Here is a 22,387-nt window from a genome sequence, read left to right on the forward strand (position 1 = left end):
ATGAATAGTCTGGGTACAATGACCATGTTGATGACACACTGTTTTTTGTTTGTTCAAGTTTAGTTCTTTACTGCCATTTTATGAACATACTAACCTGAATAATGCACTTTATTAATTATATTTCTATTTAACTATTTATTTGATTGGGGCTTGCATGGCCTTTTTTTCTAAGGCACTATAATCATGATAATTCGCTGTGCAGAGCTGTGTTCCTTAGGTGTGCCAGAAACCTATGATCATGATGATCATGAGTTTGAATTCTAGAATCACCCTGATAATGTTTTTAGGTTTATTAGCACCATAACGTACTCATGTGTTTTCCAGGTAAATGTCTGACATTCATCACTTCAGGCTTTCTTCTCACGTCAAGCAGAGACAAGTGATATAACTGAAATAACTGTATCAGTGGCTTAAACCAAACTCACATCACTTTATTTGACTCGGTAACCATGGTTAGCACTCTGGTGTTGTGAATGATGAATCATTTCTACCAAGAGGAATCCCATACTTGTTTCATATACAATAATTAGAAAAGATGTGCCATATTTTCACCAATTAATACTCATGTGCTATTTCTTTCAACTACAGCACAAATCTACCATTATTTAGAGTATTACATGAACTCATGGAAATTCATAACAACAGGCAGTTCAATAATGAAGATTGGTTTTACACTATAAAGCATAAATTAGTCTTGTTACACTATAATATTTGAACATGGTATAATTGACTGACCATTTTTAAAGGCCTGACTCAAATTTCAATAATAGATAACCCAGACTTGGAATTGAATATGGCCCAGGGTTTATTGGAGAAAATACGGTGCAGTTAATGCTGAAAGACATTGTGTAGGTAGGTGTGGCCCCGTAGACAGGAGCCAGGTCGGACTGAACCTTGATTACGTGCTGCAAGAGTGTTGATCATAGTCTGCCACATACCCCGCTTCCTTAACATTTTTAAGCAAGATGTTGTCACTTTACGAAGACTTTGGACTGATTAAACAATTCAAAGTCGACATTTAGATGATGCTGATAATGGATACTTTCTTTATAACAGGGGAACGTTGATGACTCACTGGCATCAAAGAAGTAGATGATGTGTCTTTGTCATTTTAAAGTCTGTCAAAGATTGAAAAAACTTGATATTAAATTTTATCTTTTAAATGAAATTTGACAGTTATTTTTGTAACAATGGTGAAATATATGTACATGTATTAGTATCAAGCTCAGTGGAATAGGTTCATTGATTTGTTGTTCTTATTCAGGGTGTGACAGTTTCCATTGTAAGCCCAGGTCAGGGATATTTAGGTCCCATCCCAGTGCAGTGTGATGGATGGCAGTCATTCCTGACTCCTCCCTGCTGGACTTTCATCTTCCTCTCCTAGCTCCAGGCAACAGTTGATTACACAATGCAGCCATTACTTCCGTCATGGATGACGCAATCTGAACATGGGATACCCTGCTGCAGGACCTGGCTTGGGAGAGCAGGAAAATATCCTCCCAACCCTGTTGGGAGTCTTAGGAGAATGCTACCAAATAAAATGTTCACGATAAAGGGGGGTCCTAGGGTAATTGAGGTTTTCAACTGTGCTAATATAATCCAGAGATCATCCAAGTTTTAACTTTTAACATCAGTCTTAGACTAATGCTTGGTTTCTGAAAATTCTGAAAATAAATAATTTTGATTGAAAACAAATATCTCCTTTTAAATTGAAAAGAAGACCCAGTGAGATAACTGATAACATATGCATTTGGGCCATTGTCTAATTCTTGAACCTGTCCAGAATGTTTCTCTGCTGAGACTGCTGTACAAACATTATGTGTAAAAACTGCATGGTTGTAGTGACAAGAGGACATGAAAAAGTCAATCACCTGAGGTGTCCTATAATAGAACATCATTGTACAAAGATCATGGAACTCACGATTGCAAATATTTGACACTAAAACCTGCACCAGATCAGTGAAAAGAAATAATTACTGTGTTACTAGTAAGCCTTTATCATAGTCACAATGGAACATAGGCTGCCCTTGCTTTATTTAGGGCTTTTGCGTTACAGGAAGAGTTGGGTGGAAGGTAAAATAATATGGTGGAGGGACTGAGAAACAGACTACATCAGACTGTGCCAAAAACTTTTGAGTCTTCTATCCCAAACTTGTATTTGGGCATTATTTTCAGTAGATGTTTGTCTTAGTGTGTGGACTGGTACAAGCTGATATTACAGGATCATTAGACATTTTAATTTACGTATAGAATTCAGTTCCACAAACAAGTCACAATTATCTTTACCGATATTTTACTAGACAGAGGTTTTGGATTTGTGGAGACGGTCACAGGCTGTAACATTCATGTGATTAGGGTTACGACAAGTCCCCTTGACTCTCATGCTTAATTTCAGACATTGCCATACCTAATGCTTGTCACAAAAGCTGACTTTCGGGGTTGGGAGTTCAGTTGCAAAGACATTTGTACCGGTATATAGCACCCTAGTTCTTACTGTTCCAAGTAAGACAATTCTATCTCCAATCAGATCACTATTCACACAGCATCCAATACTGCTGCTGACTGCTGGTCCTGGCCTGATAAGAAATTGTAGGGAGACTCAGTTTCCTTTATTTCTTCAATGACTGATGTTGAGTTTGCAGTTTTTGATGTCCAGATAGCCTTACAGATTAGAACTTGAAGCCTGGAAAAATACACTAGTGCGATTTTAATTGCATGTACAATATGTGATGGAATCTAGTTTCACGTGACAGTGAAGGTATCGGCTGTTGTGTTTGAACCTACGTTCAAGGTGAAAGAGCCAGGCAGCACATTTAAGGGTGGGGGAGTCAGTGTCTGTCTGCTGGTTCAGATATGGCTCAGATATGGCTCCTGTAGTGGTAACAGAAGGGAGGGGGAGGGTGAAGAAGTCAGTGTCTGTCAGCTGGGGAAGGCATATAGTTCTTCTTGTTGTGACCCAGGCAGCACAACAGAAGGTAGGTGGATGGATTAACAAGGGGGTGAGTGAGTGATTGCCAGCCAGCCAGCCTAGGGGGACAGTGGGTTCAGTGATAACAAGTTTTATCAATGAAAGGTGTCATGATATTACAAAGATTGTCAGATGAAGGGTTTAAGATATGTGAGACAGGTTTGAAGGAATAAAAGTTATCTGATTCATGGAAAGCATGGACATAGTTTTATGATTTAATGATGAACAGTACAAGATTAGTATATTGAAATCTTAGAAATCTTTTAAACTTAGCAAAAAAGAAAAGTAAATATAATACCTGCGTTATCACAACTTGTAATTGCCATTAAAAGGATTCTATCCATGCTAATGGCCTCTCTGTGTAATAAACACAGACTTTATATAAAGGCTATTCAAATCAAATGAAAATAACTTGCCTAACAAACATTTGCTATACCTGATATTTAGACTAATAGTTTAGATCATGCAGATTGTGTTTATTACATTGTCTCAAAAAGTCCATCAGCAGATTAAGATTATTTTTATACAGTGATTCAGGTGTTGGACATGTCCTGAGTACCCCGATTCTTTTCTAGAGAGCGGACTAAAGTGAGGATCTGGAGGATCTGGTGGTTACAATTTGTTATCTGGCTTGCTGATTGTCTGTCATTGTATACAACATCTCAGATCTTTGCTCGAACTATCAACCATAGAATTACCTGGGCATGGATCAATTTCCTAAAAATATCTCACTGTGGTATAAAATAATACACACAGCTTGACAAAACAAATAATAATTTAAAAAAATGAATACTTATCTGAACAGATGCTCAAACTGTCAAGCAACCATCCACAATATTAAAGAACTATGATTGACCGGTAAACTATGAACTACCCCTTTCCAATTCGAAATATTTGAATAAATAAGACAATTATATGTAACATATGTGTCATGGCCATCTAAATATGTGAGGCAAGCCACCCAGAGCAAGGTGATACTGCCTTTACCTACCAGTGTAGGTGACCCACCCATGTACTGGCAACATGAGAACTGTTGTCAGTCCACCTGTCTTGTTGACAGAGATCAGGTGGCTGGAGCCAGGTATTACCATGTCAACGCAACTTAATTCACTGACCTTATTTTATATCTCAACACTGATAAACTGCTCACGTGACCATTTTGAACCACCAGTTGGAGTTTCCTGTAGTGAAAATAAGGTTGCTGTTGTGGTCAAAATTCACACATGCCTCTTCCCATGTTTCATCCCTAAAACTGAAAGATGAAATATAAATCTAGCTTACCTGAAAACATTCTGAAATGGATTTTTTTGAGTGAAGGTGTGGAGCATATATTTCATAATTCTGTCCGTAATATAATATCTGCTAAGTGTATCCTATAGACTTTAGCAGATAAAAAATCACCAGCAGTCCTGAAATTAATCACAAGTCTATGACGTCCTTTTCATAACCCCAAAGTTACAAATGAATCCTAAGATTAAATAAACATACAAAAACATCTCAGGACTCCAGGATCCTCTTAATTTTGAACGCCCATTAATAACTTGACAAGTAAATGTTTATTCTACTCGTCAGCTGGTTTTTGTGCATATACATATACTTGTTGATTGGAACAGTATTGTCATTGGATTGCTTGCATTATTGGCATGGATAAGTTAACATGGTTAAGGCTTTTGTCAAAGAAATGGCAATATTTATTCATAGGGCTCCATGACATCTTATTGTGTTCATTCCTTCACTGCCTCCATGGTCAAGTGGATAGAGTGCCTTTCCAGAGAACGGAAGGTCGGGGGTTCAATTCCCAGCTGCACCATACCAAAAGAGGCTAAAAGATGGTACTTGTTGTTACATAGAATAACATCTAGTCTCTGAAATGAACATATTTTACAGAAAAAAAAGTTGTTAAATTATCTTATTAAAATATAATATAAAGGAGCCCAGGGAGTCTCTTCATTTTCAGATAAAACTGCAGGAATCTAGACTTGCCCACTATTATAGTCTTGCATGGGCTCTTTTGGATATGTTTGTTTCAGGGTCTGTATGACAGACTAGTTGTTACCCTGCCTGGCACTAAGCATTAAGGGGATGAAACAAGGACTTGTTGGCTTGAAGTAGGTATACTGTGCTAGGTGGGATATCCATGTTAAACTGTGGCATGGTATCCCAGTGGCTAGCGTTAGAAATCTGGCATTAGTCCGGACTAGTAAAAGCATCAACAGGACACACATATACACACATGTGTATGCATAACACTTTGTAAGTGCAATAATCTTGAATGCACCATAAAACCCCACTTCACCTCATGTCACATCATTCCTCCACTTCATGTTTTTTAGCATTTGAGACATGAGATCCATGTGCAGACAACAGCCTGAGACAGCTGCTGTCATCTGCTGACATCTGCAGGTCTCCACCACAGGGCCAGGACTCACTGGTCAGTGTGGAATGTGAACCCGGGTCCGGCCTGACCACATTTATGTAGCCAAGTGGTTCGGAGATTTATAGTGAAACCTCCATGCTTTGAAGTGTACCTGTGCAACTAAACACATCCTTGTAAAGGATTTATGAAAGAAATGTCCAGCACCTCATTAGGATGCCAATGTTAGGTTTAGGTCTGTATTGAGTGTCCAACTTGGAGTGTTTTAAGACAGGTTCAGCATTCTGCAATAGGTATTTAGGATGTGTATTTCACATTGAGAATAATAGAAGTCAATCAGGCAAACATCATTTTTTTTCTACTTTGATAACTGAGTACTATACAAAATACTTTAGGGGAAACTGGAAGAATATTATAAGTATTTTCAACACATACAATTGAATAAGTTCTAGGACTAGCATGCATAGTATATTTTGTATAATACATGTATATAATTCAGTTTTACAGTATAGATGTATACAATCCCTTTAATGTAAGATCTTTTACTCTGATAGATGCCTCTCTCAGTGAAGATCTGAGGACACCTTCACAGGAGGTCACATCAGGTGAACTTTCCAATCAGCCAAAAGAAGCATTCTGACAATATGATTTTAGTGGGATTGAGATGTACATGGTCTATATTCTAGTGTAGATGTGATGGGCTGTTCACAAGAGATATATCATCTTTGCAAAATAGTATATCTGTCTTACTGACATATTCTAGTGCTGGTGTGGGCTTTTAAAAAAAGAGATTCATTTTTACAAGATGGTATATCAGTCTAACTGAGTCGCGTAAGTATTGCTTACTCACTCACCAAGCGAGTTTGTAATAAATGTGGTTCTTCAATCATGACTGTGGTTTTATCCAAGTCAGGACACATGCATGCTTCAAGAATTAATCTTGTTTCACTTCATTCATAAGAAAGAGATTATGAATATTAATATGTCTATCAACAGGAAAAGCACATCACAACTTCCTACACAGATAGGATTATGCATGACAAGGAGTCCTATTGGTGCATTAATTATTTTTCAACAATGATACAAAATACCTTCTAGTTTTCTACAGTTGTGAGGGGGAATTTTATAGGCTAAAAAAAAGGGACAGCACTTGATCAACAGGGTTTCAAAATGCAAGTCTCCCATTGAATGTCTTTGAAATAAATGTGGGAAACAGCCTGTTTGTAGGATGTATTATGTCCATATGCAAAGTTGTACCGAGTCATTGAGGCGTGACACCTTTGTGCCTGATCCCTGGGACTCCAAGCATGAAAATGTTATTTTGGTTGCATTAATTGTTTTTCAACATTGCTATAACCATCTTCATCTGTACATGAAGGGGAAGTTTAGAAGTTTCTACTATAAACACCTTGGGCTTGGGGCCTGCTCAGTAGGGTTTCAAAATGCAAGGTTAAGGGAAACAACCAAAAGTCACTCTCTGTAGACTATGGATAGGAGTTGAACGTGTTCATTGAAGCGCGATACCTCATCCTTGTGATGAGAGTCTAAGCATGAAGTCCTAAGAAGGCGGACTGCCTGGGGCTGTCAGCAGTGTGGCCTTGTGGCCCAACTGGGGGTGTTTATGGCTTACCCTCATGCTGCTTCACAGCAGTTTAAAGTTTAATAAGGCCACAGTCACGCAGGGATTGCATCTCAGTTTGTATTCGATAGGATAGCTCTTGTTTAATTTGATTAAAGCTTTAATCTCATAACCTGATCATCTACGTTTGTTTTGTGGTTAGGGAAGACTGACTCATGGATCAAGGCACATATATAATATTAGATGAGTTCAAGTCATCTGATACTTCCTTGAAATGGAAACATAATGTGTACTGGCATTGACAGATTGTTGTTCCTTTATTCCTCGTCCTGTGTTTCCATATTTGTTAATTTCACTTCATTTAGGAATGTTGAGACCCGGCACTCAAGTTAAGTGTTTTATACAAGCTTTATCTCACCAGGAAATGAGAAGTCAATATTTGTCTTATGATAATGGATGTCTGGATTGACGTTAATTGTTAGTTTTGGAAGTGTTGTTGCCAAGTAAAGATCTAGTTCTGAGTATCACTACTTGTGCTGACAACTATCGACTATTACCCTGTTTACCTAAGACTTCAGGAAAAATATTGCAAGGTATAGGACTTTGCTGTGAATGTGAGGCAAGGTTACTGTCACCAACTGTCATTCTATTCATGTATGTGGAGAAGACAGAAACACATTGACTCTTTTCAAATGAATATAAAATAGGACTAAAATCCTTTAAACATCTCACGATCAACAGGTGTGAAACATATCAGGTAATACAAATTAATATACAGTATTATGATAGAAAGAATATGTTTCAAGAAATGATTAAAAAAAATCTCAATTTGCGTAATATGAAAATAATAGTTTCAAACATGACTTTCAATGTCTAGCCAAATTAACACTTTCCTCTTTACAGTGCTGTCAGTACATTTTAAAAGTTCAAAATGAGAAATCTATGTTGATTGTTGACACCGGAGATACTGGTAAGGCTGAAGCTAAAAGTTCAGTGCAATATACGGACTTGAAAGGATATCCTCACTGGGCTATAGTATAGCCAGACCTTTGTGGGTGACACGGCTTAGCTACAGGTAGCTGTAAGCTATTCAGGGTCACAGAGCATGTGAGTGACCGGTTTACTTGTCGGACCCTCGGACATTACTTTCTCAAGTCTCGACACTGCAAGTTTCATGGCATGTTCAATGTGCATATCTCAATCAGATCGCAGAGAGTTGGTTACGTGGCTCCCTATAGATTATCTTGAAGTGAACTAATCAGGTGACGTGTGTTTGGCTGTCTGCGACAGAGCATGACTCCACGGGATTGGAGACACAGATGATCGTGGGGGGACGTTACCTGTCCAGTGGAGGGATTCCTGGTGCTGGAACCTGGGTACAAGATGAATAACCATCCTACCATTACAAATGGATTTTGTCGAGTTTGATGAGTAAGTTTTAATTATTGTTCCTTGTGTGTCCTGGCAGTAAACAGTGTTAGGGTTGTTTTGTTAGTGTCAGTTATCTTTCTGCATCGCTGATCACTCATTGTCAACTAAACATACAGAAGGGATACGTTCACCTATTACACTTTTTGTAGCTGATGAATACCATATCAATTATTCAGGTGATAACGGTGACATTTGTATTCATAAGTAACCACATTTGACATTTCTTAGGCTGAATGCAAACAGGTCACCTCCCCAGTCTTGAAATAGGTCACACTGCAAGCACTGAATAGTCAAAATGTAAATATCACATCCAGAAAATCAATCTGATGAAATATTTATTCACTGTTTCCTGCGTGGATTATTTTTGTGATTGTGTAGGTTTTGACAAAGTGGTATGCTACTGGTGGCTGTAGTTAGGGAGATATGATGAGTTGTACACACAGGTTCTTGAACGGGATATGAGGAAACTCAGGAATGTTGAGGTACATCACCCACCTGTACTGAATGATGTCAGCTTCTAAATCACATTTATTTGGTTGCAGTGATGTTAGAAACAGCCATTTATGAGCGAGACACTGTGACAGTCTGGAGATAGTAGGGTTTTCTCCACAAATTGTGTTTTTTCATAAACCACTGGTCCAAAGTTCAGATGTGGATTAGTTAGATATATCGGATTGTCACTACCAATGTATATGAATTTTAGATTATTTCATTGATGCAATGTTAAAATACCTCTGAATTTAGTAAAATATGAACATTTTTTAAAATCTCAATTTAGACAGTATAACTTTTTCCCCACTTCGGTTTGGGCACTTGGTATGGAATCCAAGGTAAACCTCTTCCTGTAGGCCTAGAAACATTTATCAATGTGTGCAGTTATGTTAGAAGGTCTCTTATTGGTTACTAGTGACAATATGGTGGTGCTAGTGGTATAAAATAAAAATATTCTGCCACATGTGATTGAGTAAAGGTAGACAGGTAAAGAATGCTACACAAGATGATCCGTCTGAATGAAGATATGAATAAAGAATCTGTTTGATCACTGGTAGGCTTTAGAATTTGTCCTTGATTACAATTTCCTCTCCGGGGTATATTGCTGCCTCACTGTAAGGTATTATAAAGGTACATAGCTAATGTTGACCTAGGGGTAAGCTGAGGGTATTCTGTCATATAATTCTGATTACTGGTTCTCTCAAGCATAACATCTCCATTTGTGGGAATCTGGTACACTAACATTTAGTCCCAGAAATAAAGTTATCTTATTTAAAAATGTATATCTACAGAATATACAAGGAGCCAAGTGGGGCCCAGAACAAGGCTTACTGTAGAGGTGAGGCAATGTAGACTTGCCAAACCATTCTAGACTTGAATCGAATTCATCTTTTTATTTTTTTCTCTATTGTCTGGGAGACAGACGAGGAATCTGGATAAGAGAATAGGTCTCCTGCTGAACCATTATGCTTGTTGTCGGAGGCAACTAAATGGATCGGGTGGTTAGGCCCTGTCACTTGGTTGCATGTCATCATATCTCAATCATGTAGATCGATGCTCATAATGTCAATTTCTGTAATGTCTTTCTAGGCTTGATTTTTTAAGTCTGCCTTCATAAAGCTGGCATCAACAAACAAACGACATTACATACTCAAACAGGCCTCATCTGAAGTGACAGAGATTAAAACTATGAAACGAAAACTGAAAGGTTTCTATGCTCTACAAATATATTTTGGCTAAATATGTACTTGTACTGGGTTGAATATTTGACTGTTGAGTTTCATTCAAGTCATAGCATGTGGTATAAATGGGTCACCATGGTAACAGAAGCATATCGTTGTAGAATGTGGTTTCATGAAGTATCATTCTACGTGATGTAAATTCATAATTATCTGTGGGGAATTCTAGGTCAGAGGGTTTCCGGACAATGTCTAGATTTTTTGGTTCATATACATGTATTAAAATAACTTGTGTGATTTCCCCCTTTTCTTGTGATGTGTTTGATACAAAAAGGACAACAAATATTAACATTGCATTATTGAACTGAAGACAAAAATTGTACAAATAATTGACACTTTGTAATAATAATTGTCCTATCTATGAATATTTACGAAGGTATGTGACAAGGTCTGTGTTGCTAGTAAGTGTGATAGCTGGTGATTAGGAATCATAATAAATATTTAAATATATCATGGAAATAACGAGGAGTTGCTTGATGATTATAACAGAACAATATCAGTTCCTTTTGAAAATACAGTTTGCATATAAATTTTCTCACGTCACAGCTTTAATTATTAAAGAATTGGTAACTAAGCAGCGGCATCTTTACTGCGTAGTTACTGTGTCTGTCTGAGTCACAAACAACATGATCCTCAGGCATTCAGGCCAGCTGTTGCCTCTGTGGGTGACATGGCGTATTGTCATTATTACTGGTAGGAAATACTTATAGACGTATCATGTATCAAGGGTTGCAGAAGCTGTCAGCACTTAACATTAATATGAACACTTGTCAATATTCCAACATTCCAACAGAATGACAATTATCAATTTTTATCACAAATAAACAAGTGCTTGCCATGGAAATATATTCAGAGAAGAAAAATATTTTCTTTATTCTTATATGGTATTCACATATAACTAAAAGTTAACAAGTGATATATTTTCTGATATTTCTTTTCATGTTTAGTTCAGGTTTTATATTCACAATTCATTGCTGTATTGATGCTGTAAGAATTTATACTTAATATCATACACGACACGCCTACTGCTGTATCCATTCATGTATTAATTCTGTTAAAAATGATCTTATAGCATTACCTGAACAAAATGTTATATCTGATTGCATATAACTATTGGAACAAGACTAGAATTTATGGATGTCAACTTCTTTATTATGAGGAACACAAGGTTTCGGAGTATATGTGAAGGAGTAAGCAATGCTCAAAAACATGTTCCTCATAGTAGTGAGTGAGTATGGTTTTATGCCGCTTTTAGCAATATTCCAGCAATATCACAGCGGGCTTCACACATTGGCTTCACACACTGTACCCATGTCGGGAATCGAACCCGGGTCTTCAGCATAACGAGCGAACGCTTTAACCACTAGGCTACCCGACCGCCCCTGTTCCTCATAATAAAGAAGTGGACATTCTTAAATTCTCTCTCTTATGTGTATCAGTTCTAAAGACTTAGAACAGGACCAGATTAACCAGACATGTAACACAAACTGGTTAATTAACCTTGTGTTGATTTGACAGCAATTGTTACTTGATCAGGGTTAGAATTTAACACTAGCCCGCTAGCCCAGGGCTTCTACAAATGTCTGTGGGCTAGAACAAACTTCCACATTGTGTTAACATTACAAGTGCATTTTGTCTTTTTTCCCGGGCTAGTAAAGCTTCCGAGTTGAGTTCTAACCCTGATGATGAAATTCATGCAAAAGGGGCACATATCAAGTATTGCAATATGTACTGTATTGTGACATGCCTACTTTATATACGCTCATCTTGACATAAACTGGAAGTGCACATGTCAGTGTTAAAGAGACACATAATGCATATTATAAACTCTTTATGAGGGAGGAGATACACTGTGCCTAGCACTGTTAAAGTCTCTGCTAACACATAATTGCTCTAGCAAGAATTTGTCACTTGACATCATTTCCAGTAGATTTTCGTGTTCATATATAGACTTTTATTAGTTAAGCTTAGACCAAATGAAATTTGACTACACCTGTTGGACTCATGGCTTGTACAGATGATGGTATTGAGCTGACAACAGTACTGTTACTGTTAGTCTCTGTAAGTCTCTGTAGTTTCATCTTCCATTTACTTTTCATGCTAATGATGAGCAAAGTTCAAAATTAAGGAAAACATACTGGGGACTTTCTCATAGACCTAGTGTTAAAACTGAATTTTTCAGGGGTCCCAGGATTTGTGAAAATGGGTTTCATTGTCTAGCACATAGACTATCAGTCAAAATGTCATTAAGAGTGTTTTGTTCTAATTTAGTAATAATTAGAATGTCCAATAAAATGTTAATGTTATCATGCACAATGCCCTAATGTCAATTGTCTCGAGCAAATTCACTTATTAATACAATATGATATTCTTCAAACACTGTTGAATTTATAAAGGATTCGGTGACCTGAAACTAAGAAAGTGCAGAGATATTTCTATAAATCATCTTGAAGTCATTTGACTCATAAATTTTTCAACATTGCATAAATTGCCTAACACTCATGGATACTGTGTCATCATAAGATCTAGTAAATCATATGCCTTAAATGTATTTTAAAATTCAATTGAATGTGTCCATGCAGCTTGTAATTTTGCTGAATAATATTTTTTCTAGAAGCAAAAATTGTTTGCTGGACGTCCTGGAAAAAAATATGTTGTGAAAAAAAATATTAGAATTACCTCTAACAAAGTCCATGGCACCCCTGTGCCACCATTGTATTAGTAAGTGGGGGAAAAGAGATTATACCCAATACAGCTTAATTGTTCCAGAAATTGGTTTGAGGGTACACCTCGTTTTGTCATTACACCTGATTGTCGCTGACGTCCCTTGTTTACAGACGATACCATAACCTAATAAGACATAACCCAAACATTCACCTCCTAACTAGACCTGGCGGTTATCTTTACTAATCCCTAGTCTTTAATTACAGCCTTTGTCTATCATGTCTAATTAGATAAGTACTACCTAAGGAATACAGCTACCTGTGCATACAGAGTGGTACTCCTTAATGACATTTGTCGCAGGTTTAGCTTGGTGCTTGAGAACAAAGCATTGGCAGATTCCCAAGTGACACCTGTAGATCAGGGTTTTAATTAGCGTTAAGTATGTTGTTTCTGTACTAAGTCTTATAGGGAGCACAGGGCTTTCAGAGAGTGTTCCCTATGTATGAGGGCAGTGAACCTGATGGCTGTGATACTGTTGGTCTCAAGCCCCATCTATCACATTGGGTTGACTGTGACATTGTTTTATGCTCCAACTTAGTTCTTAGTTCACGATCTTGTTTGACAGTATAATTCGGATAAATTTGAAACATGAATCGCATCTGGTTCAGGTACATAGCTGATTTTCACTTTCCTGTCTTGTTTATCATTATTAGTTTCTTCCATGTAGAATAAGCAAGATTTGGGAGATTATAAGCCAAGAGAGTGTTTAAATCAGGGGTATGTGTCTGATGGAACATGTCTGATAACTTAATACGTCACCATAGACACACAGTGGACATTCTAGTTTGCTGTTAAATTTGTTAAGTGGCTTGCACTTCAAGAATTTTAACACTGAAGAAAAGTCACTTCATCCAAAATGGGTCCTTGGTATTCTGAAACCATGGCAACTACCGGTATCATAATTCTAGTGAGTCTGCTGTATCAATGAGTTGCAAAGTGTACATACCTGAATATTTTGTAGAATATACAGACAGACAAATTTATTCGGTACTTCAGGCCACCGGCCCATAATACAATGGAAATTTGTAGCATTGAGGTGATGACAAGGACTCTTTGTCTTTCATGCTTAATTTCGAAAACTGCATTTTGAAATGGGGAAATATTTCGGCTGCAGTATTTGTTTTGATGTTGATATTTCAATGGATTCAAGAAGTTAATGTTATTCTATGTTATTTTCTTTGTTATACTATGTTTGTCTTTGTTTTCAGGTTGGAGAAGGAGTACACTGCCTTGAAAAGCAAAGAAAATGAGGAACAGATAGAACTGCGGGTAAACAGCCCTATAGAATTACTATCCATCGAACCAATGTTACAAGATAGTACCTGTAAATATATTGTTTCTTGTAACCGGCAGATATAACAAGGGATTGGTTGAAGTTGTGGAGAGCCCAAAGGCCAGTGTGTTTGCCTGTCTATGAGTTTGTTCCCTGTCTTGTGTTCTTACTCTCCATCTAATTCATTAGTCTGTGACATAGGTTGATGACCTGGGCAACAAAGGAGGGAACCTATTGATGTAGACGTTTCACCATATCTTCTTTTGTTGCAGAGGCTGAGAACAGAAAATAGATTACTCAGGCAAAGAATTGATAATCTTGAAAAGGTATGCAAAAAATGTTCACGTTCCAGGGTTCAAGTAGTTTTCCGATTATGTTCTAGGCTTGTCAACACCACACCAGTGGGTTTCACCAAGGTGGTTAGTCTCTGAGACCTGCTTCACTTCAGGCTTTACAAGCCACACTAAGCTGACACACCCGTTATATGACTGGCATATTTTTAAAAGCTGCTTTAGTTTAAAACCAACTCACTCACTCCTTTACAAGTAGTGTTCATCAGAACATACCCTGTCTGGCGCTCGTATCTCAGTGGGCTAGCATTATGAAATCGGCATCAGTCCAGACTAGTACAAGCTGCACCCCCCCCACACACACGCACACGCACACGCACACGCACACACACACACACACACACACACTCACACTCACACTCACGTGCATGCACATGGCTATATAACGTTCAACCCAATTTCACCTTTAACCTCACCTTCTGCAGAACAGATATTGTACCTTGATGTAAAGTGAAGGGTTGAGGCTGCCCACATGGGTATTCCAGTATGGGTATGATCATGTTTGTTAATGCAGACATACTGGACAGCAGATGGCGTTACCGGTCTCATGTGTCGTACCAGTCTGATCATACCCCAGTGTTGCACTGTTGATCATGCTGGCAAGATAGGCTTGACTGGTCCAGGTCTGAGTTCCTAGAGGTTACTGTGAGGTAGCTGTAATATTGCTGCTGTGGCATCAAGCAACATAAATTCCCTCACTCTTTGATTGTGCTGCTGTGCATTCCAATAAGGTTTTGATAAGAGCTGACTATGCTTGTCATTAGAGGCGACTAACAGGATCGCGTGATCAGACTCACTGACTTGGTTGATGAATGTCAACGTATTCCAACTGCGTAGATTGCTGCTCATGATGTTAATCACTTGATTGTCTGGTCCAGACTCATTTATTTACAGACCGCCATCATAATGCTGGAATATTGCTGAATGTAGCGTTAAACAAACAAACAAAAAGGTTTTAATGAATCACTGAAAGATTCAGACCCCTTATGTTTCAACCCTATGTGTCTTATTGTTCACTTAATGACATGGGTAATACATGAGCTTAAGTGATCCGAAGAGGGTATCTCTGGGTAGTATAGTATTTTCATCTATTGATGTGACATGGTACATGGAGTCAGAAGTCATGTATCTTCCATATTAGCATTAACTAATCCTTTCAGGAGTCTGCATCTCTGGCAGATCGACTTATTCAAGACCAGGTGATCCGGGCCCAAGAGGCTGAGGAAATGTATGCTCTGAAAAATGAGCTCTCAGTTCTCAAACAGTCTCACTATGAAGCTCAGAAGAAACTGGAAGATGCTGACATACTCATTGCCGAGGTTAAGAGAAGAGTGAGTATGATTATGTGTTACCTCTAGGTTGGGTTTGCAAATTGTAGTCATAGAAACTTTCATGAAATGTTTATGTCTGCATGATATAATACTCCTTATGCTACTTCAAACTACTTTTGATTTGAAACGGAAACAATTGCAATGAAGCTTGTAGAGCTAAGCTTTAGCTGGTTGATGATGTCAGTCTGGGACCCAGCCCTAAGTCCCTAGCCCGAGCCCAGTAACATTTTTGTGGTCCGGTTAGCTTTGCTAATAGAAGTCCATCCACTAAAGCTAAGATCTACTGAAAGGTTCGAGATAGCTGAATCAAAAGTTTTGGGCACAGACTGTGATGTTCCCAGTTTGTGAACCAGTGACAAATATCAAGTCCTAACGCTGATAATCTTAGGTCAAGTCTTACAAAATGATTTTCGTAAGTGCAGGTGTGAGGGAATTATCTAGGATTCCAACAAAGTACCCTTGACAGACAAATTGGGAGAAATTGTTATTTGGTTAAAACAACTCAGAGGTGTATAATATTGTTATAACATTGCATCAAAGGCAATAATGTTAAACCTATGCCTCTTCCTCCTATTGGTCCTGTTATATCATGAAATACAAGTCTCCTCTACAAAGTCACTAGTTAAAACTATAACAACATGAATTGGGAAATGTTTAATTAACTATCCCTGATATTGTAGCTATAGTGTTGGGCCTAAGATTTACATTGTGGGACAGGGCCCTTTTATTTAAGGTACTGTCACATGTATATTTTGCAACTGTTTTTGGAGCATGCTTATTGTCCTGATTTGTTTTTACTATAAAGAATTGTTGTGTCTTTCTTTTAAGCTTTCTGTGATGCTTCTAAATTTATTTTTTTCACATTTCCAAAGTATTGTGTAGGGATATTTGAAATCCAATATATTTTGGCCAAATACATCAAATTCCATAAAATGTTGCTCATAAGCTGAAAAAATATGCTATGCATGGGACTAACAAAAAAACTTAATATTTTATTTATTGTAGGAAAATTATTTCAGATTTCCAATTCGTTCTAACATTATCTTTAGTGGAATTATTTGGAGGTAATTCACATCATGTTCTAATCTTTTGCATGCCGTTGTGTAATTACAGTAGAATGTTTAATTTTGTTTTATATTTGTCATTTATTTAATCAACCTTCTAGGGCATAAATGGTTTCAAAGACCTCAATTGTGGACACTGGGTATGTTAAGCTGGGGAACTTCTGTTCTACTTTACTTCTGTGGGTTCTAGCTAGACCCTGCTAGCAACAGTTGATGGGGCAGTGTGCTTACAGGGACCTTCTTTTCAGGCCTTTCAGAAGCAAACACCAGAGATGGATCACTAATGGCTTTGTGTAATGGACTGGTGGTCACATTTGATGAAAAAGTTAATTGTAAAAGAGTTTTAAAAGTTTGTGAAACAGATCGAACCTGAATAAAAATTGCAGAAGAAGAAAAAAACTTTTAGGGGAGCCTTAGGACAATTTTCTGACATGTATTCTATATTCTTAGTTTTCTGGATAAATGATTTTTTCAAGAGACAATGCCAATGGTTGACATTTCGAATATTCTCAAATCATCACAACTGTGAACACGTTGCCGTCAAAACAGAAAAGAAAATCTGATGAGTTGCACTGTTGATCGTGTGAGAGTCGACATGATCCATCTCTGGTTGCTGGGTAGCAGGTATTGGACACAATTAACACCAGGTGGCAGTGTTTCCTCCTTATATCCCGCCAGATATATAGCTTGTCAGTCATGTCTTGGGTGCATCTGTGTACATCCTCCATGTTCCAGTGTATTATATCTCCATTCTAATTTGATATCCTGGACCTAGTTGACAGCAAAATTTTGATCCTTTGGCGCGGAGCTATAACTTGAGAACTCCAATTACATCCTCCATCTGATCACTGATGAGTGTTAGGATTGCTCTGCTATGGTAGGAGAGATGGAGATAGTGACGTAACATCCAGTACAAAAACTTTGGTGAATGTGTCCAGCATATTTATCGAAATAGAATGGCGATATAATGCACTGGGTATACAAGGATGAGCTGAGTAATCATATATATATATGTATTACTTAAGGGGGTGGTTGCATAGCCAAGAGGTTAAAAGCGTACACTCGTCACACAGAAGACAGGGGTCTAATCCCCCACATGGGTACAATGTGTGAAGCCCATTTCTGGTGTCCCCTGCTGTGATATTGTTGGAATATTGCTAAAAGCGGCATAAATCATACTCACTCACTCTGAGATTTTATCCTCAATGAGCTGCTTGTTTCAAACCAATAACCAATAGTATTTGATATTCTTTTGGATTTTAATTGCATTTTCACATTTTTAATATATTTGACTTAATTATATATTTTTATATTCAGTGTTATATGAAACATTTGTAATTCCTAGTATTATCAATACTTATGTACTTTCACTCAGTTTTAAGAGTTTTATATATATAGTAACACCTAGCTTTTCCCACCATTTTCCCCACTAATGATGAGCCTGTGTGGTGCCACATGAGTATATTGTTTCCTCCTGTATAACTGTAGTCATCATCTCCACCCTTAGGGGCCTACTTGCACTTGTCCTAACATTGTTGCTTTAGTCAAGTTTGCAAGCCTTCTCAGTGACTAAAGAGAGTAAAGATGTGACAAGCCAGTGTTGAGTTTAGCAGCTCTGACAGTAGGGATGTGATGATACACATTGGCATAATACTAAATGGATTACAGTGGTATTAAAATTCACCACAAAAGATGTGATACATAAAAAATGTTTAAGGTTCACTGCTCAGAGACCCAACCTTTAATTTTTGTTGCTCAGAATAACAGTAACTTGAGAACTCCAATTACATCCCTTCAGAAATAATGTGTTACATTCATATTCACATCAGTTTACATATCCTCCTTTTACGAAATTGTATGGCTTTGTGTCAATGCATGAATGTATGATCCGATTTTTGGATATAATTTAGGGATAGGAAAGTCAGTGATCCCAAATACATAGCGGTTTTGAAATTACAAGAGTTACACTGAGGAAAACAATTTCATGCAAGTCATTAGTCACATGTTCATACAAAAACAGCTCTAACTTGCTGATGTCATTGTAGTTTTTTGTATCCTGTCTAAACTGTTTAGATCTGACATATTACATGATACCACATACTGTGCATTCAGCTGGGTTCACTTTTTTAAAAATGCCCTTGGATTACTGATACTACTAAATGTTGGTTTGTACTGTTCTTCATGTTATAGAAGTAACAGTTAGGTAAAGCCAAGTTTATTGGCCGATCAGAGCCACAAAAACTTAAGGTTACTGGCCCAACAGAATCCCAAAGACTTACGGTAAGGTTACTGGCTCAACAGAATCCCAAAGACTTAAGGTTACTGGTCCAACAGAATCCCAAAGACTTAGGTTACTGGTCCAACAGAATCCCAAAGACTTAAGGTTACTGGCCAAACAGAATCCTAAAGGCTTAAGGTTACTGGCTCAACAGAATCCCGAAGACTTAGGTTACTGGTCCAACAGAATCCCAAAGACTTAAGGTTACTGGCCCAACAGAATCCCAAAGACTTAAGGTTACTGGCCAAACAGAATCCTAAAGGCTTAAGGTTACTGGCTCAACAGAATCCCAAAGACTTAGGTTACTGGTCCAACAGAATCCCAAAGACTTAAGGTTACTGGCCCAACAGAATCCCAAAGACTTAAGGTTACTGGCCCAACAGAATCCCAAAGACTTAAGGCTACTGGCCCAACAGAATCCCAAAGAATTAAGGTTACTGGTCCAACAGAATCCCAAAGAATTAAGTTTACTGGCCCAACAGAATCCCAAAGACTTAAGGTTACTGGTCCAACAGAATCCCAAAGAATTAAGTTTACTGGCCCAACAGAATCCCAAAGACTTAAGGTTACTGGTCCAACAGAACCCCAAAGACTTGAGGTTACTTTCCCAACAGAATCCCAAAGAGTTAAGTTTGCTGCCCAACAGAACTCCAAAGACTTAAGTTTACTGCTCAGAGAACTAAGGTTATCGGCCCAACAGAAGCCTGACCTGTCAGGTCTTTGGAGGATGTTGTGAGCATAATGAACCCGTTGTGTTTGTATTGTATAGTGATGAGATATTAATATTACCGTATACAGTTAAGATTGGATTACTGAATTTGTACTGAAAAGACACCAAACTATAATTTTATTTGACAAATATTCAAATGAGCTTTGAGTGAGTTTGTGACTATGTCTCGTATCTTACACAACAAATGAAGTCATATCCGTGGTAGCGTTATGGAAATTGGATGGAATATTTACTTGTCCTTCATATATATGTGTAACTGGTTATGGAAATTGCTTGTGTCTGACAATATAGCATGTCAATGATTATTCCAGAGTCACGCAATGTGGCTACCGTGACCAAGGCAGCACGTTATCACATGCAACATCAGTGCATGAAGCCAGCTAGTGTAATATATCCTTTTGAAATATCAAGGTGTTATCCATCTCAAAGTCTTCTTGTATGAGGGCTGTCATGAGGTAGATCAAACTGATGACTTCAGGAAGTCACTTGGAAAAAGGTTTTAATGTGCAGCATGAAGATAAAATACCATACCTGTTTTCTGGGGGCACTGGTGTTATAGTCGTCTAAGGTGCAGCAAGTTGCTGTGCAGAGTTTCTTCCCTTAGGTGTGTCAGAAACCTATGATCATGAACAGGGCTTAAATCTTGGTTTGCCATTATTATGTTGCTAGGTTCATTCATCACCATAACCAGTACACATCTGTGACCTACATTACTTTCCACTCACATCAAGCTGACACACCGTGATATAACAGAAAATATTTCAGAGTGACAAAAAACCTCCTCACTCAGTCACTCACTTAACCGTCAATGATGAGTCTAGTAGTGAAATGTAATAATGCACAAGTTACCACATCACAGTACAGCAGATTAACTCAATTTCGTATCTGTTTCAAGCATGAGACATGTAACAGTTAGAACAGTATTTATAATGTCTGGCTATGACAGCAGGTTTGTAGTGTCTGTTTTGTGGTGAATGAGAAGAAAAGGTTCAGAATTCTCATTACTTATTTCCATAGGACTCGGTAAAATGTTTCTTTTTGACAGACATACGGTAATGTGAAGGCGGCACCGTAATCCCTCCAGCATGTACATACTAACATGGGACTGGGTCATTTTGTCACTTGTGTTTCAGAAGTGCAATGGCATAATTAATGTTGTGTTCATAGATTAATATAATGAGAAGTTGAGCAAGAAACAATTATGTTGAACTGTTGTAATTCAAGTCAAATGATTTTCTCTTTTATGAAGCAAATTATCAATCTTACTTGGAGATATATCAGGTATCAAACAGGATCTTCCTTTCTCTGAAGCACTGAATATGCCTGCTCAGGATGCTTTAGAATGTATGTGTTTGTGTCAGACAATTTTGATTTCTTTAAATTTGAGATGTCTCATATTCTCATTTGCTGATGGCAGAGCCAAGAGAACCTGGATTAAAATAGGTCCATGCAGGTCTGGTGCATGTCGTAAAAGTTGACTAGATTGGATCAAGTTGTCAGGCTGTGGTTGATTGTGTGGCATTGTACCCTGGCGCTGTGGGATGGTGCTCATAATATCAACCATTGGTTTGTCTTGTCTTACAGACCACTGTGTATAGCTGGAATATTGCTGACTGTGGCATTAAACAACATTCACTCACATATTCTCATGGAAAAGAATGATCAAAATCCATTTTTCAAGTACTTGTAGTCTGTCATATATATCTTAGACTTGTGTTTCACTGACCTAATGCTCTCCCATATGTAGTACAGGAAAGTGCAAGTGCTGTATAAGTATGTTGTGTGTTTCAGACGCTGTGCATAGATGAGGCGGAGTGTCTGACCGACGAGAGTGCCAAGACCATCATAAAGCAGCTTCAGGAGGAGCTGATCGGTGTGCGGCTGAAGGAGACAGAGACCAACATGCTCATCAAGGAACTCAAGACCAAGATCAAGGAGCTAGAGGATGTATGTCACAAAACAAAATATCATGAGCAGGGACACTATAGGGCCACACCATGCTTTTGACAGCTGATTAATGATCATCGCAGGTCTCAAGGTGTGGCCTGGATGATTGTGGGGAAAATCGTAATCCAGATTGTATCAACCACTGCTCTACCTGGTCAAACTTGATTACCATCAGGCTGCCATACAGCAATAGTCACTCTCCCAGTTGCTGAGACATTTCTTTACCATCTACATATGTTATTACTTATGTGATCCTGGTAGAGTGTCTTGTGCAGAAGAGGTCGTCATTGACCCATGCTTGTCAAATTACATGAGGATCAGGTGGTACAATGTAATCTGCCTGACTTTGTGTCATCATATTGAAACTGGATCATGGCTAATGCAAATTACCATGTGTTGGCCTGGTATCAGACTCCATTGTGTACAGGCTGCTGTTCAATGACTATAATATGACTGACTGCAAGGACATGACTGCAATGAAATATCTCTGTTGAAAAGGATTTTACATAGCACAATGGCAACAACTATTGACCCCTTTTCTTTCTGATATTTGATTTTGTACATGTCAGATTCTGTCCATGGAGAGCTGTTTCAGTAACATTTGAACA

General features: G+C 38.0%; 1 protein-coding gene across 5 annotated transcripts in view; it reads left to right on the top strand.

The window, feature by feature from the left end:
• LOC124149070 (ecotropic viral integration site 5 ortholog-like) overlaps nucleotides 1-22,387 on the top strand; it is a 78,948-nt gene that overhangs the window by 43,531 nt on the left and 13,030 nt on the right. For 4 of the 5 annotated variants that reach the window (XM_046520435.2, XM_048389381.1, XM_046520438.2 and 1 more), the window contains 5 exons: nucleotides 14,015-14,075; nucleotides 14,352-14,405; nucleotides 15,590-15,760; nucleotides 16,926-16,964; nucleotides 21,624-21,779. In XM_046520435.2, coding sequence (XP_046376391.2) covers nucleotides 14,015-14,075; nucleotides 14,352-14,405; nucleotides 15,590-15,760; nucleotides 16,926-16,964; nucleotides 21,624-21,779 — 481 coding nt within the window. The remainder of the gene's footprint in view (nucleotides 1-14,014; nucleotides 14,076-14,351; nucleotides 14,406-15,589; nucleotides 15,761-16,925; nucleotides 16,965-21,623; nucleotides 21,780-22,387) is intronic. The other variant, XM_046520437.2, reaches the window with a different exon arrangement.

Source organism: Haliotis rufescens, unplaced genomic scaffold (genome assembly GCF_023055435.1).
Source record: "Haliotis rufescens isolate VD_foot unplaced genomic scaffold, xgHalRufe1.0.p SCAF_8, whole genome shotgun sequence".
In the NCBI taxonomy this organism is placed as follows: Eukaryota; Metazoa; Mollusca; class Gastropoda; order Lepetellida; family Haliotidae; genus Haliotis; species Haliotis rufescens.